This window comes from Pecten maximus, chromosome 12 (genome assembly GCF_902652985.1).
Source record: "Pecten maximus chromosome 12, xPecMax1.1, whole genome shotgun sequence".
Classification (NCBI taxonomy): Eukaryota; Metazoa; Mollusca; class Bivalvia; order Pectinida; family Pectinidae; genus Pecten; species Pecten maximus.
The window spans coordinates 9,064,749-9,078,591 of NC_047026.1; the positions used below are offsets into that span (position 1 = coordinate 9,064,749).

Here is a 13,843-nt window from a genome sequence, read left to right on the forward strand (position 1 = left end):
ACAGATGCCACTAGGGTAGGGAGATGTAGGTGGAATATTTATTGCAGGCGACACTAGGGTAGGAAGATGTAGGCGGGGTATTTAGTACAGGCGACACTAGGGTAGGGAGATGTAGGCGGAATATTTAGTACAGGCGACACTAGGGTAGGGAGATGTAGGCGGGGTATTTAGTACAGGGAACACTAGGGTAGGGAGATGTAGGCGGAATATTTAGTACAGGCGACACTAGGGTGGGGAGATGTAGGCGGGGTATTTAGTACAGGAGACACTAGGGTAGGGAGATGTAGGCGGAATATTTAGTACAGGCGACACTAGGGTGGGGAGATGTAGGCGGGGTATTTAGTACAGGAGACACTAGGGTAGGGAAATATAGTATTATCATAGCTGCCACCATTCGACTGTTTTTTCTAGATGTACCTAGCAATGTATTGACATATGCACCTGATCCTGCCATTTCACCCGATATCTCACCTCACAGAGGTTAATGACACATGGGTTTAAAGGGTCTGTGTATTGACAAATAGCTTACACAAAGGCAAAATTGCGATAGAAAATAATTACACCATGTTATCACTTAAAACAGTAATTCTAAAACTGTCAAACGATCTCTCGAGAGAGTAGACAATACATTAAATCTTATTTATATCGTTCCGGCTTCCCTGATTATAAGTGAAGGTCGCACCCTTTTTTACCTTTTAGTTTTTATTTACCGATAGGAAGGTGATATATTACAGCTTCCGTCACTTTAGAACTGCTCTCGACCAGGGACATATGCTGATTTCCCAGGAGGCCGAATTATACAATATCAGACTGCGTCTGAAAATCAAAGTTAAATTTTAGTTTTGAGGTGAGTGTAAAAGTATCTGTTTTCCGATCTTTCCTCCTCACTGGGTCTGTCCTTCAAAATCGATACTCGTCAACCAACGCCGAGCTATCGCACGTGAGCGCCAGAGCCCTGATAATTACCTCATTCCGGATATCTTTAATATCACCTAGTCTCTCATTCAACTAAAGATAAACTACATTGTATCAGGTTATCGACAAACCTACAATTATAAAAATTACCTTTTTTGTAGCCGTATTCAGTGAACATTAATAGAAATACAGAAGTATAATGAAATTGATTGATTGTAAACCCTTCCTGTCGCAAAAGGTCGTGTACAGGCGGAACTTCCTGTGTGCGTGGCACTATATTTACAAGTCTATTGCGCAATACAAAAGTGTCGCAGTGATCGACCTCATTACAAAATCGACCGGATGTGATCAATGCGCGTGCGGTATTGGTGTAAAATGTGTGTTACTAAGTTAACAGACCAACACACAAAGACAATGTCGGCCAAATGTCGTAAAACATGTCAAAGTTTTAAAAATAGTCGGCGGCTCGGAAATGGAGAAAAACGGTTTAGACGTGCTGACCCTGTACACGGTTAATCAGTTTATAAAACAAGAGGATCACGACCGGGGTTGTGTCCGTATTAAAGGTGGTCACCGCCGAAGCAAATAATAAATTTCTGATTAATTGAATAAAGTGCAAATGAAGCATTGCCTTTTTAAATTTCACGAAATGCTGGGTTCCGAAAAATGTATAAATACATATATATATAGATGGAGATCCCCGACAGATATCAATCGTCGAGACGACGACTTAACATGCAAATTAGGTTCCCATATAAGGTTCCCCAATTCGTTAATGCAATGCGATTTCAAGGTTTGATGTAAACAAGAATGACCAAACAAATACTTGAAAGAATACATAAACACAGTCCGCCACAAAAAAGAAAAAGAATTTGACACAGACAGAATATTTAAATATCTTTGGGAGGAAATATAAATTATCGGAATGTCACCAAACAAGTAAGTCTTTACCCTCTTTCATACCATACGTAGTATACTTGGTACAGATAGGCTAAAGTCGACTCTTTTATACGTTATGCCCTAATCCCGTATCGCTTTCTTATTCCTTCATTATGAACTTGATATACAATTGTATTTTACATTTCAACAAGGGCTTAATGAATGCAAATCAAATATTCTATAAAAAAAGAAGCTAAATTAACATTTGATCTTTGATAAGGCCGTTGTTGAAATGAAAATACAGTTCACAGTCCGGAAACTGGAATATTGGCGGGACCGGCGTAATTTCCCAAACCAATGTCACGTGTACATAGTAGCCTCGATTTCAATTTTACGCGTCACTGGCCAAATATAGCATTTAAACGAGCTATTTATAGGAAAGTATTTTCCTGACCAAGTTGGACACTAGACTGTCACAAATGACAGTGAAAGGCGAAATAGACATCTTGAAGCAACATCTGATTTGTTGCCAATTTTTTGTTTTTATTTATTACCGATATTTTGTTTTGATTTGTAACCGATATTTTGTTCTATGTAACCGATATTTTGTTTTGATTTGTAACCGATATTTTGTTCTATGTAACCGATATTTTGTTTTGATTTGTAACCGATATTTTGTTCTATGTAACCGATATTTTGTTTTGATTTGTAACCGATATTTTGTTTTGATTTGTAACCGATATTTTGTTTTGATTTGTAACCGATATTTTGTTCTATGTAACCGATATTTTGTTTTGATTTGTAACCGATATTTTGTTTTGATTTGTAACCGATATTTTGTTCTATGTAACCGATATTTTGTTTTGATTTGTAACCGATATTTTATTTTGATTTGTAACCGATATTTTGTTCTATGTAACCGATATTTTGTTTTGATTCGTAACCGATATTTTGTTTTGATTTGTAACCGATATTTTGTTTTGATTTGTTACTGATATTTTGTTCTTTGGGCGATGACCACCTTTAATAGTATGTGATTTAGCAACACATTATAACTAGGTATTATATAAGTCTGAAAGATACCCTCTTGCTTTGGTTAAAAATCCTCTTCTTCTGATGTGCAGCACGGGGGGCACAATATACTTCACCAGTAAATCGCTAAAAAGCCTTAAAATTAAAACATGGTAGTCAGAAAAATTATTAGAATACGGTTCATTTTGTGAGAAAAAAACTTCAATAATTCAATTCATCAAAAGCAGCGTGCAAATTCCATAGATATTACCCAATAGGATAAGATAAAGTAATCACTTAAATCTCCATGAAAAGTGTTGGGGGTCTCCTGTCTTCATGCAGAAACTCATGTAATACAATTTTAATACTCATCTCTTTTTATCACATAATAAGTTAGCAGATGTGTTTCTGATACGGCCACTAATAGTATACCCCCTAGTTCAAGTTGTAATATTTATATATTTTATAGAAGGGGAGGGGGGAGGGGGAGGGGGCGTGATGATTGATGGTGATTCACGCTGCCAGCATCTCTCTATGATAAATGCTAATGCCATCTCGACCCGGTACAATAGTATATCCATACCATTTCCTCGCAATACAAACTTATCTCAAAACCATCTCGTCCAGATATACAAAGAATGTACTTTATATATCAATATGATCATATTCTACCGTTTAATATCGACCCGAAACATAAACCGGTACCATCTCGTCTCGATATAGATATCTCAATACCATCTCGCTCTGTTACTAATGTAGCTCAATACCATCTCGCCCCATTACTAAAGTATGTCAATACCATTTCGCCCCGTATTAAATGTTTGTCAGTACCATCTCGTCACGATAAAATGTTGTTGATACCATCTCGTCATGTTATAAGTGTGTATCTCCGTACCATCTCGTCACGATAAAATGTTGTTGATACCATCTCGTCACGATAAAATGTTGTTGATACCATCTCGTCACGTTATAAGTGTGTATCTCAGTACCATCTCGTCACGATAAAATGTTGTTGATACCATCTCGTCACGATAAAATGTTGTTGATACCATCTCGTCACGTTATAAGTATGTATCTCAGTACCATCTCGTCACGATAAAATGTTGTTGATACCATCTTGTCGCGTTGTAAGTGTGTACAAAAGTAATGTATCTCAGTACCATCTCGTTCCCGTCACTAATGTTTGCCAATACCATCTCGCCACGATAAAACGTATGCCGATATCTTGTCAACCTTAAACGCTAGTGTAGCGGAAGTTTTGCTGATTCAGTAAATGTAAAACTCTTTCTATATTGCAAGATTTAATGCCAAATCCAAAACTGAACTTTTTTACAATATTTGACGTCGAACAGTCGTTCTACTATAAGTTCGGAACCTGATCAGTAGGTTTATAAATGATTTCGTACACGGAATTGACAAGTTGACTATGGACCGTAAAATTCATTTTCATTACGACATAGCATTAAAAATAAAAAGTATCAATTCGATGTAAAAGTCAAGAAGCACTTAATAATCTATGATATTGGCGAGTATATGTGCAAAAAATAGTTGGGCATCTAGGGCATATAAACTTATACTCTGTAAAATACAAGGAAACTTCTCGGGATTATAGCTCTATCGATACATCTGCCAATACAAGGGGCCGTCTCGGGACAAAACAAACCCGGTACGACAAGGGGACGTCTCGGGACTAAACATACCTGATAAAACAAGGGATGTCTCGGGACTAAAAAAAAACCGGCACGACAAGGGAACGTCTCGGGACTAAACAAACCCAGCAAGACAAGGGGACGTCTCGGTCTAACACAAGGGGACGTCTCGGGACTAAACATACCAATGCAGCAATGAAACTACCCGGCAATACAAGGGACGTCTCGGTACTAAACATACCCAGCAATGGAACTACCCAGCAAAACAGGGGACGTCTCGGGACTAAACAAACCCAGCAAGACAAGGGGACGTCTCGGGACTAAACATACCTGATAACACAAGGGGACGTCTCGGGACTAAACATACCCAGCAATGAAACTACCCGGCAAGACAAGGGGTCGTCTCGGTTCTAAACATACCCAGCAATGAAACTACCCAGCAAAACAGGGGACGTCTCATGACAAAAATTATCCAGCAAGACCAGGGGGCGTCTCGGTACTAAACATACCCAGCAATACAGGGGGCATCTCGTGGCAAAAATACCCGACAATACAAGGGGCATCTCGGGACTAAACATACCCAGAAACACAAGAGGACGTCTCGTGAAGAAATATGAAATAGCTCAGCATATCTCCATCCGCAATCCTGCATAATGTATCAGAGTAACAGCTCCTCATGACAGCCTCAATCTCAGACACACGATCACAGACATTGTGTGATATTAAGGAGTCAGGATTAATTGGGTTTTGTTTTCACCATATCTGTGTTTTTTTGTGTATGTTTGCCTGTGTTATTAATCGATAGGTAAATATTGACTAGTCGTTTTATCTCAATGCGCCATCTTACTTCCAAGCGCTAGGAGAGAATAAAAACAAAACCGATACAGGAACCTGGCATCCGGAACCGTTCTCTCAAGTACTTTGTTATTTGTTACCATTAAATGCAATGTTACTTGGTGCAGAATGCCACACACACGTCACAAGAGCTAGTCACAAATTTGATGACGTCGACACAAGTATCCAGTACTAGATTAGACGGATAATGAATAGATAAATGGCTACTTCCCAGGAGCAATGATAGCCATATATTGTTTACATTGTGGCGATGCATGTTTGTTATATTTTTGCCACTAATATGTATCGATCTTCCTTTTCTAGAGTCGTTACATAACTTCGGTAAACCTGAAACTGTTCGCAAGATTTAAACCTGCAGTCTGTTAAGTTTTTAAATAATTGATTGTTCCTGTCTGAAATTGTTGTTACTTCTTATTCTCATTGCCAGCTGTCGAAATTATGGTTTGGAAGCCAAGTATGGAGGACAGTAAGCATTATCACACGGCTTTGTGGATACCACACCACCATAATACTGACGTCACACAGTCATACCACCATTGTACTGACGTCATACCGACATACCACCATTGTACTGACGTCATACCGACATATCACCATTGTACTGACGTCATACCGACATACCACCTTAATACTGACGTCACACAGTCATATCATCATATACTGACGTCATACCGACATACCACCATTATACTGACGTCATACCGCCATACCACCATTTTACCTTAAACACCTTTATTGAAATGAAATCTCATTTCCATACAAGAACACTGTTACCAGATGCCGGTATACAGTGATATCAATGCGATTCGGGTGACAGATAAATAGGATGTCGCCAGTTTTATCTGTCACATAAACTGTATTCATATCGACTGTTTTCTAGCATAGTGTAATATTTCAATTTCTACTCAAGTTTGACTCAATGAAACTACCAAACTTAATCTGTTTCATTTGCTCATGAATTTGACCAGATTAACACTGATCAGTGCGTATGAATACATGGTTAAAATCCTTCCGCGGAACGATTTCACTTTTTCTACATTGCTGTTATAAGCATCGAATAATTATTAAAATTATCAAATTTATAATGTATTCTTGTATTTTATGAAAGTCCAGATATGCTAAATACTTTTATTTTGACAAAGTAATACTGTTTTTCAATCCTAAAATAGCGGACTATTTTACTCGACCGACTAGACATGCAAAATCCGGAACTCCTCGGGCTTTTCCGCATTTAGACTTGCACAAGCTACAAGATATTAATATCTAGGCCGACTTTTTCATTCTAGAAAAAAAAAACAATTGAAATATAAGGATTGAATCTAGATTTGGTCGATTTCATGGGATCATGAATTGAGTTGCTCTTGATACAAATTCAACATGAACTGCTTCGCAGTTCATTAAATTTGTCTCAAGAGCAACTCAATTCATGACCCCATGAAATCGACCAAATCAAGATTCAATCCTTAAATAGTTCAATGATATTAACCGCTTTCCCAAAAACTGACGCCAGTAATTTCAATTCCCAGAACAGCCGGTATGTCCGGTAAAATAATATACAATGTAGGTCCTATTGCCATCATCAGCACAAACAAAATGGTTTGAACATAAATTCAACTTGTCAAAAGTTGAATTTTTAATCATATAGTAGTTTGCTAGTTTGATGGTTTGTCAAAAAAGCCGTTATCGCCCATTGATATATGATTTAGAAGTGATGAAGTTTGGCTCAAACAGATTGCATCGAGACTTTCGAGTGTTTCCTCGGAAATGGTCGAGGTGTCCATCGACTGGCTATACGGTACTTACGGAAGATTATCCATTTGGAATTTATAAAGGAAAGTTTTCCTGTTGGGAGGTGATAACGATTCCAAGGACATTTCGTTTGAAACAGATTCCATGTTTAATCGGTCAGATCACCGGCGCTAGCAGACGACGTTGGTATGGTGTTTGACATCAATTTATATTCGTAAACATGCTTTATTTTTTCTTGGCCGCTTATACAACTATAGGCTAATAAATTCGGAAAGCTCCTTATATAAAAACCGAAAGTGACCGGCGGCCATGTTTATCCAGGAATCTCTATCTGTATTCCTACACTGACCGAATCACTACAAACTGCAGTAAAAAGTCTCATATACTACTGTAAAATGCGGTTTACGAACAACATATAGGCGAACGCCACGGAGAATGAAGATATATTGATATAAATGAAAATCCTTACAATTTGTCGTAAAGTACCATGTTCAACATGGGGAGCCTTACTAAACTGTCCGTTATCATCGTTTGTGGCAAAGCTATATAATTTCTCCTTAGTGGCACGAATTACTAAGCCCGGGTTTGTGGTTTGCACGCATGCACGAGCTTTGGTATAGACCAGAGTACAAAACATGGTATATTTAAACATTGAACTCGGTTCATCAGTAACACTATATATATATATATTTCTTTCTGCAATTGAGCAACAGCACGGGATGATTCCAGATTACTGGAGACTATTGTCTGACTATTGAGGGCTTCCGTATTTATCCGTCCAAGTGAACACTGTAGGGTATCGCGGATTTACTATTCTGGTCGTTCACCGTTAATGTGTCCGCTCTTCCCCTTCCGGGCACACTCGGGCTGACAAAGTTCACGCCAACATTGGGAGGTCAAACAGCGTGCTCCAGACTTACTTATGGCCCAACAAACGCCGAGAATCCCTGCCTAATGGCATTGACTAAAATGTGACAAATTTACTAAATTTTAAACGTTCGACATTGACCTTTAGAAATGGCTATTACGCTCTGCCGGAAATGACCGGAAGCTAGGCTCCCGGCGAGATCGAGGCTCGTATAGAAGACGAAGGCAAGCTTTATGGTCGTTTAGAAGTTAAGAGCGTTAAGTAACGACATTCGGAATAATTAACTTTGTTACCTAAAGAAAGCAGTAAAAACACATTTCCTTTGCTGAATAAAAGAATGTTTTACAAAAATCTAGTTTCGTAAGTAACGACGTGCAGAAAGATTTTAAAGCTTTCGCCATTAAACGCTGGACATTTTCTGTATTTGAGAAAAAAAAGCACAGAGAAGTTTCTATTGGCAAAGACAAATTCAATTACGCATGAGTCATCTTTGGATTCTGTTTTGTGTCTTGTTTTCAAAGGAATGTTGTTTTTTATACATATTTTGTGGTCGAATATACTGTGACTGGTGATGCTTTTTTTACCGGTTATTTGATTTTAGATCTACGTTTTTTATTCATTTTCACACTCATATATCTCGAAAAATGTTAATGGAAAATGTCTCGAACAATTAGGGAAACCGTCATTATATCAGCATTGCACCGTTATCGAAAGAGATAAAGAATCAAAAGAATTATATCCTAGATCGATTGGAACGAGTAAAATGACATTATATCATTGGAATCATTTAAAACCTTCTCTCAGAGATCACCTGTCATTACTGGTACCTGTCTATATGTTCCGGGTACAGGAGAAATGAACTATTTAATAATATATTTCTGTTTTAAACGTAGCTTATTCAATAAAGAACAGGTTTGCGATAGAAGAGGAAGTCCTTTACCGCTTGAACTTTAAATATTTACTAAATATTGTCTATATTATAGTTTAACTGTGTAACAGTAGTTTACAGGTGTAAAACAGCAAAGCTTATACGATAATATACCAATCATCTACACACACACACGTGTAAAATAACGTTTATATACCAATCACCTACACACGTGTAAAATAATGTTTATACAAATTATATACCAATCATCTACACACACACACACGTGTAAAATAATGTTTATACAAATTATAAACCAATCACCTACACACGTGTAAAATAATGTTTATACAAATTATATACCAATCATCTACACACACACACACGTGTAAAATAATGTTTATACAAATTATATACCAATCACCTACACACGTGTAAAATAATGTTTATACAAATTATAAACCAATCACCTACACACGTGTAAAATAATGTTTATACAAATTATATACCAATCACCTACACACGTGTGAAATAACGTTGATACAAATTATAACCAATCACCTACACACACGTGTAAAATAATGTTTATATACCAATCACCTACACATGTGTAAAATAATGTTTATACAAATTATATACCAATCACCTACACACGTGTAAAATAATGTTTATACAAATTATATACCGATCACCTACACACACGTGTAAAATAATGTTTATACAAATTATATATCAATCACCTACACACACGTGTAAAATAACGTTTATACAAATTATATACCGATCACCTACACACACGTGTAAAATAATGTTTATATACCAATCACCTACAAACGTGTAAAATAATGTTTATACAAATTATATACCAATCACCTACACACGTGTAAAATAACGTTTATACAAATTATATACCGATCACCTACACACACGTGTAAAATAATGTTTATATACCAATCACCTACACACGTGTAAAATAATGTTTATACAAATTATATACCAATCACCTACACACGTGTAAAATAATGTTTATACAAATTAAATACCAATCACCTACACACGTGTAAAATAATGTTTATATATTAAATTACTTTCACACGTGTAAAATAACATTTATATATTAATCACCTACACACGTGTAAAATAATGTTTATACAAATTATATACCAATCACCTACACACGTGTAAAATAATGTTTATATACCAATCACCTACAAACGTGTAAAATAATGTTTATACAAATTATATACCAATCACCTACACACGTGTAAAATAACGTTTATACAAATTATATACCGATCACCTACACACACGTGTAAAATAATGTTTATATACCAATCACCTACACACGTGTAAAATAATGTTTATACAAATTATATACCAATCACCTACACACGTGTAAAATAATGCTGATACAAATTATAAACCAATCACCTACACACGTGTAAAATAATGTTTATATACCAATCACCTACACACGTGTAAAATAATGTTTATATACCAATCACCTACACACGTGTAAAATAATGTTGATACAAATTATAAACCAATCACCTACACACGTGTAAAATAATGTTTATATACCAATCACCTACACACGTGTAAAATAATGTTTATATACCAATCACCTACACACGTGTAAAATAATGTTGATACAAATTATAAACCAATCACCTACACACGTGTAAAATAATGTTTATATACCAATCACCTACACACGTGTAAAATAATGTTTATACAAATTAAATACCAATCACCTACACACGTGTAAAATAATGTTTATACAAATTATATACCAATCACCTACACACGTGTAAAATAATGTTGATACAAATTATAAACCAATCACCTACACACGTGTAAAATAATGTTTATATACCAATCACCTACACACGTGTAAAATAATGTTTATATACCAATCACCTACACACGTGTAAAATAATGTTTATATACCAATCACCTACACACGTGTAAAATAACGTTTATACCGTGATATACCAATCACATACACACACACACACACGTGTAAAACGTGCAATGCACATACAGTATAACACATAAATCATGACTGCCGAGTTAAATGACAGGGTTAGCAATAAAACCTCACTTACTCCGCGAACCAATTACTCCACTCCACCACTTCCCGCATGCTTTAGACACAGTTATGCGTTCCGTTTTGTTCTCTTGGAATTTAGAACATATGGAACTTGGTCTTAGGTAAAACGCCATTTACAAAGCTATGTAAGCAATTGAAACAAGCTCGCAGAGTAGAATACCTGCTTTTGTTTACGAAAAAAAAACCCAATCCATAAAATGTGTGTTTTTACATCAATATATCGTTAGTTTTGGTAGTTATTACTTTTATGACAACAATATTAACTTAAGGCCATCTCTTATGATGTACACTCACTCGATTCCGTTATAACGAGCTTTCTTGGTGTCAAATTGGTCATCAATTAATGGCCGATAATACAGCGATCATTTGACGAGAGAAAGTCGTTATCTGAAATTATATATCTGATACCGCCAATTTAGCAATAAATACACAAAGATTGACGCCATGCACGTGAGTAAAGCACGCGTTTATAGATCAGCAGATTAGTATCCTAGGGGAGGTGAGAAGCCTACTCCTATCAACGTTTCATTACCCAAAGTCAAGAACTCGCGTGAAATACTACAGTGACTCTCTGACGAACAACAATCATTGGGATTGCTGTTGACGCCCCTTGCTTTGCAGCATATGTATGGATGGTGTTATCAATCAAATAGCGTTTAAAACCGGTCGAATGTTCGGATCGTATAAGTCTCCGTCGGGAGGGGATGTCGTCCTTAAGTGTTGAAAATGTCAGAATTAACTGCAAAAGAGGCAATTCGAGCTATCTTCTTCAGATTGCATTTACAACTCGTATTTATAAGAGAAGCCAGTTTGAAGTTAAATGTCGGATCGTACGCACCTGACGACGGACACACGTTCAGTCGGTCAATACGTTTCCGTGATCCGTACATTTCTGCATGCACTCAAATTTGAACAGCGCTCATTGCAATGTCTGACGTTAAATAGTTTGTGTCGGTTTCAATCAGATTTAGAAGCCCATGACTCGCTAAATGCAGTCAGATATTTCTCGCTGGGGGTTTTATTACCACGTGTTCCGTTTCGATATTTATAACTGAGTAAATTGCCTGGTTCTGTGTATCGTCATAGTAATATTACGAAGGGCAGCATCTCTCTACGTAACGACAAGCTTTGTAACCGACACAACTCTATGATTGTAGATTCTCTGACAGCCTGGCAGGATAAAGCACATAAAAACATCATTTTCTGCTCATTGAGTGAAAAAATACCATAATTTACTCCGACTAAATATCACTACAAGCCGGGTGTGAATCCATACGACCATAAAAACAATGACAGCAAAACAATAGGCCTCATTTGCTCATTGTGAGCTGAAGGGAAGCCTCCATTGGTAGAGTGTCCCCTCGTTAGCTCGTATTTATCTCCTTCTTCGTAGTATTCCTGCTCATCTCAACACCCATAAGTCACGAGACCAGGGTGCTATCCACCGCGCGATTCGGAACTGTGCAAACAAACGTCAATATGTAACTACGATTTATCGCTCCTTGGCGCTTCCGTCTCCCCTTAATGCGCCAACGATTAGCGGCCTATTTCCTCCGCTGATCAAAAGTGTTCGTCAATAATATTTTTAATCGTCTGTGTAATTACGTTGATATTTTGTTAACTATAATTGTAAGAACCATGCAGTGTTAGCTGTATGTTTTTGAGCGGAGTCTTTTCGCTGTGTTGGATCTCTATAGAATAGCTTTCGACTGCAGATGTTCCCTGCCATTGTGTAACACATTTTTATTTCCACAACTGTCAGAGGGAAAGATATCCATCTTGATTTAGATCAAGGCAATTGAACGGTAGTGATGATTTGAAAATCTTAAGACCAACACATTTTTCAGAAAACTATTGGAGGGCGAAGTACCATATTGTGTTATCAACAAGATGGCGATTCCAATTTATTGCGCTGATTAGGAAATCGAAACCTTTTTAATTTATAAGACATTTGAATTATCATTATTGCTAATTATGTACCAACGAAGAGCGTACATAGAAGGTCTACTGTTGACCATTCGACAAGTCATCAATTGTTTACCAATTACTGGTAAAACCAGTTCCCATTATTTTAAGACATTTTTTTTCATTGGTCAATGCGCTTTTCATGTTTATAAAGCATTTGGTAGATTATACCGAACACTTTAATGTTTTAGATATATTGACATTGTTACAATGATGTAGTTTGTGTGAATCACCACGGAACTACAAATGTGGGATCATTTATTTTTTTTTTAGAAGTTTTCACCTTTCTAGATCTAGGTTTGAGCGCGAAAAATGAAATAAAAAATATATTACTAAATAGTAGATATACATATTCAACTTCTGACAATGACATTATACAAACGAAATACCTATCGTATACATACTCAACTTATGAAATATCTGACAATGACAATTAAGAATAAAAGAATCACTTAGTGTGTAATGGCATAATATTACGTGTGATGAGGAGCTCATTTTCTACGTGTAAATTGTACCACATCGCCTTCTGACCGGTAACTACTTTTTATCGAAATAAATTATTAATATTCTGTCTTATTGTAGGCTAACATTAAACTGCTGACCGTTACCCGGTACCAGTCAGAGACAAGTCCAGCTGTACACAGAAGGGGGGAATGTGACCGTTACCCGGTACCAGTCAGGGACAAGTCCAGCTGTGCACAGTAGGAGGGGATGTGACCGTTATCCGGTACCAGTCAGAGACAAGTCCAGCTGTACACAGTAGGGGGGATGTGACCGTTACCCGGTACCAGTCAGAGACAAGTCCAGCTGTACACAGTAGGGGGGGATGTGACCGTTACCCGGTACCAGTCAGAGACAAGTCCAGCTGTACACAGTAGGAGGGGATGTGACCGTTTACCCGGTACCAGTCAGAGACAAGTCCAGCTGTACACAGTAGGGGGGGTGTGACCGTTACCCGGTACCAGTCAGAC

General features: G+C 37.1%; 1 protein-coding gene across 1 annotated transcript in view; it reads left to right on the forward strand.

Moving 5' to 3' along the window:
• The window catches only part of LOC117339769, a 28,025-nt gene extending 14,448 nt beyond the window's left edge, over positions 1-13,577 (forward strand). The window contains exon 2 of the mRNA XM_033901483.1: positions 13,455-13,577. Within this exon, the coding sequence (XP_033757374.1) occupies positions 13,455-13,577 (123 nt within the window). The remainder of the gene's footprint in view (positions 1-13,454) is intronic.
• Positions 13,578-13,843: the final 266 nt, after the last annotated feature.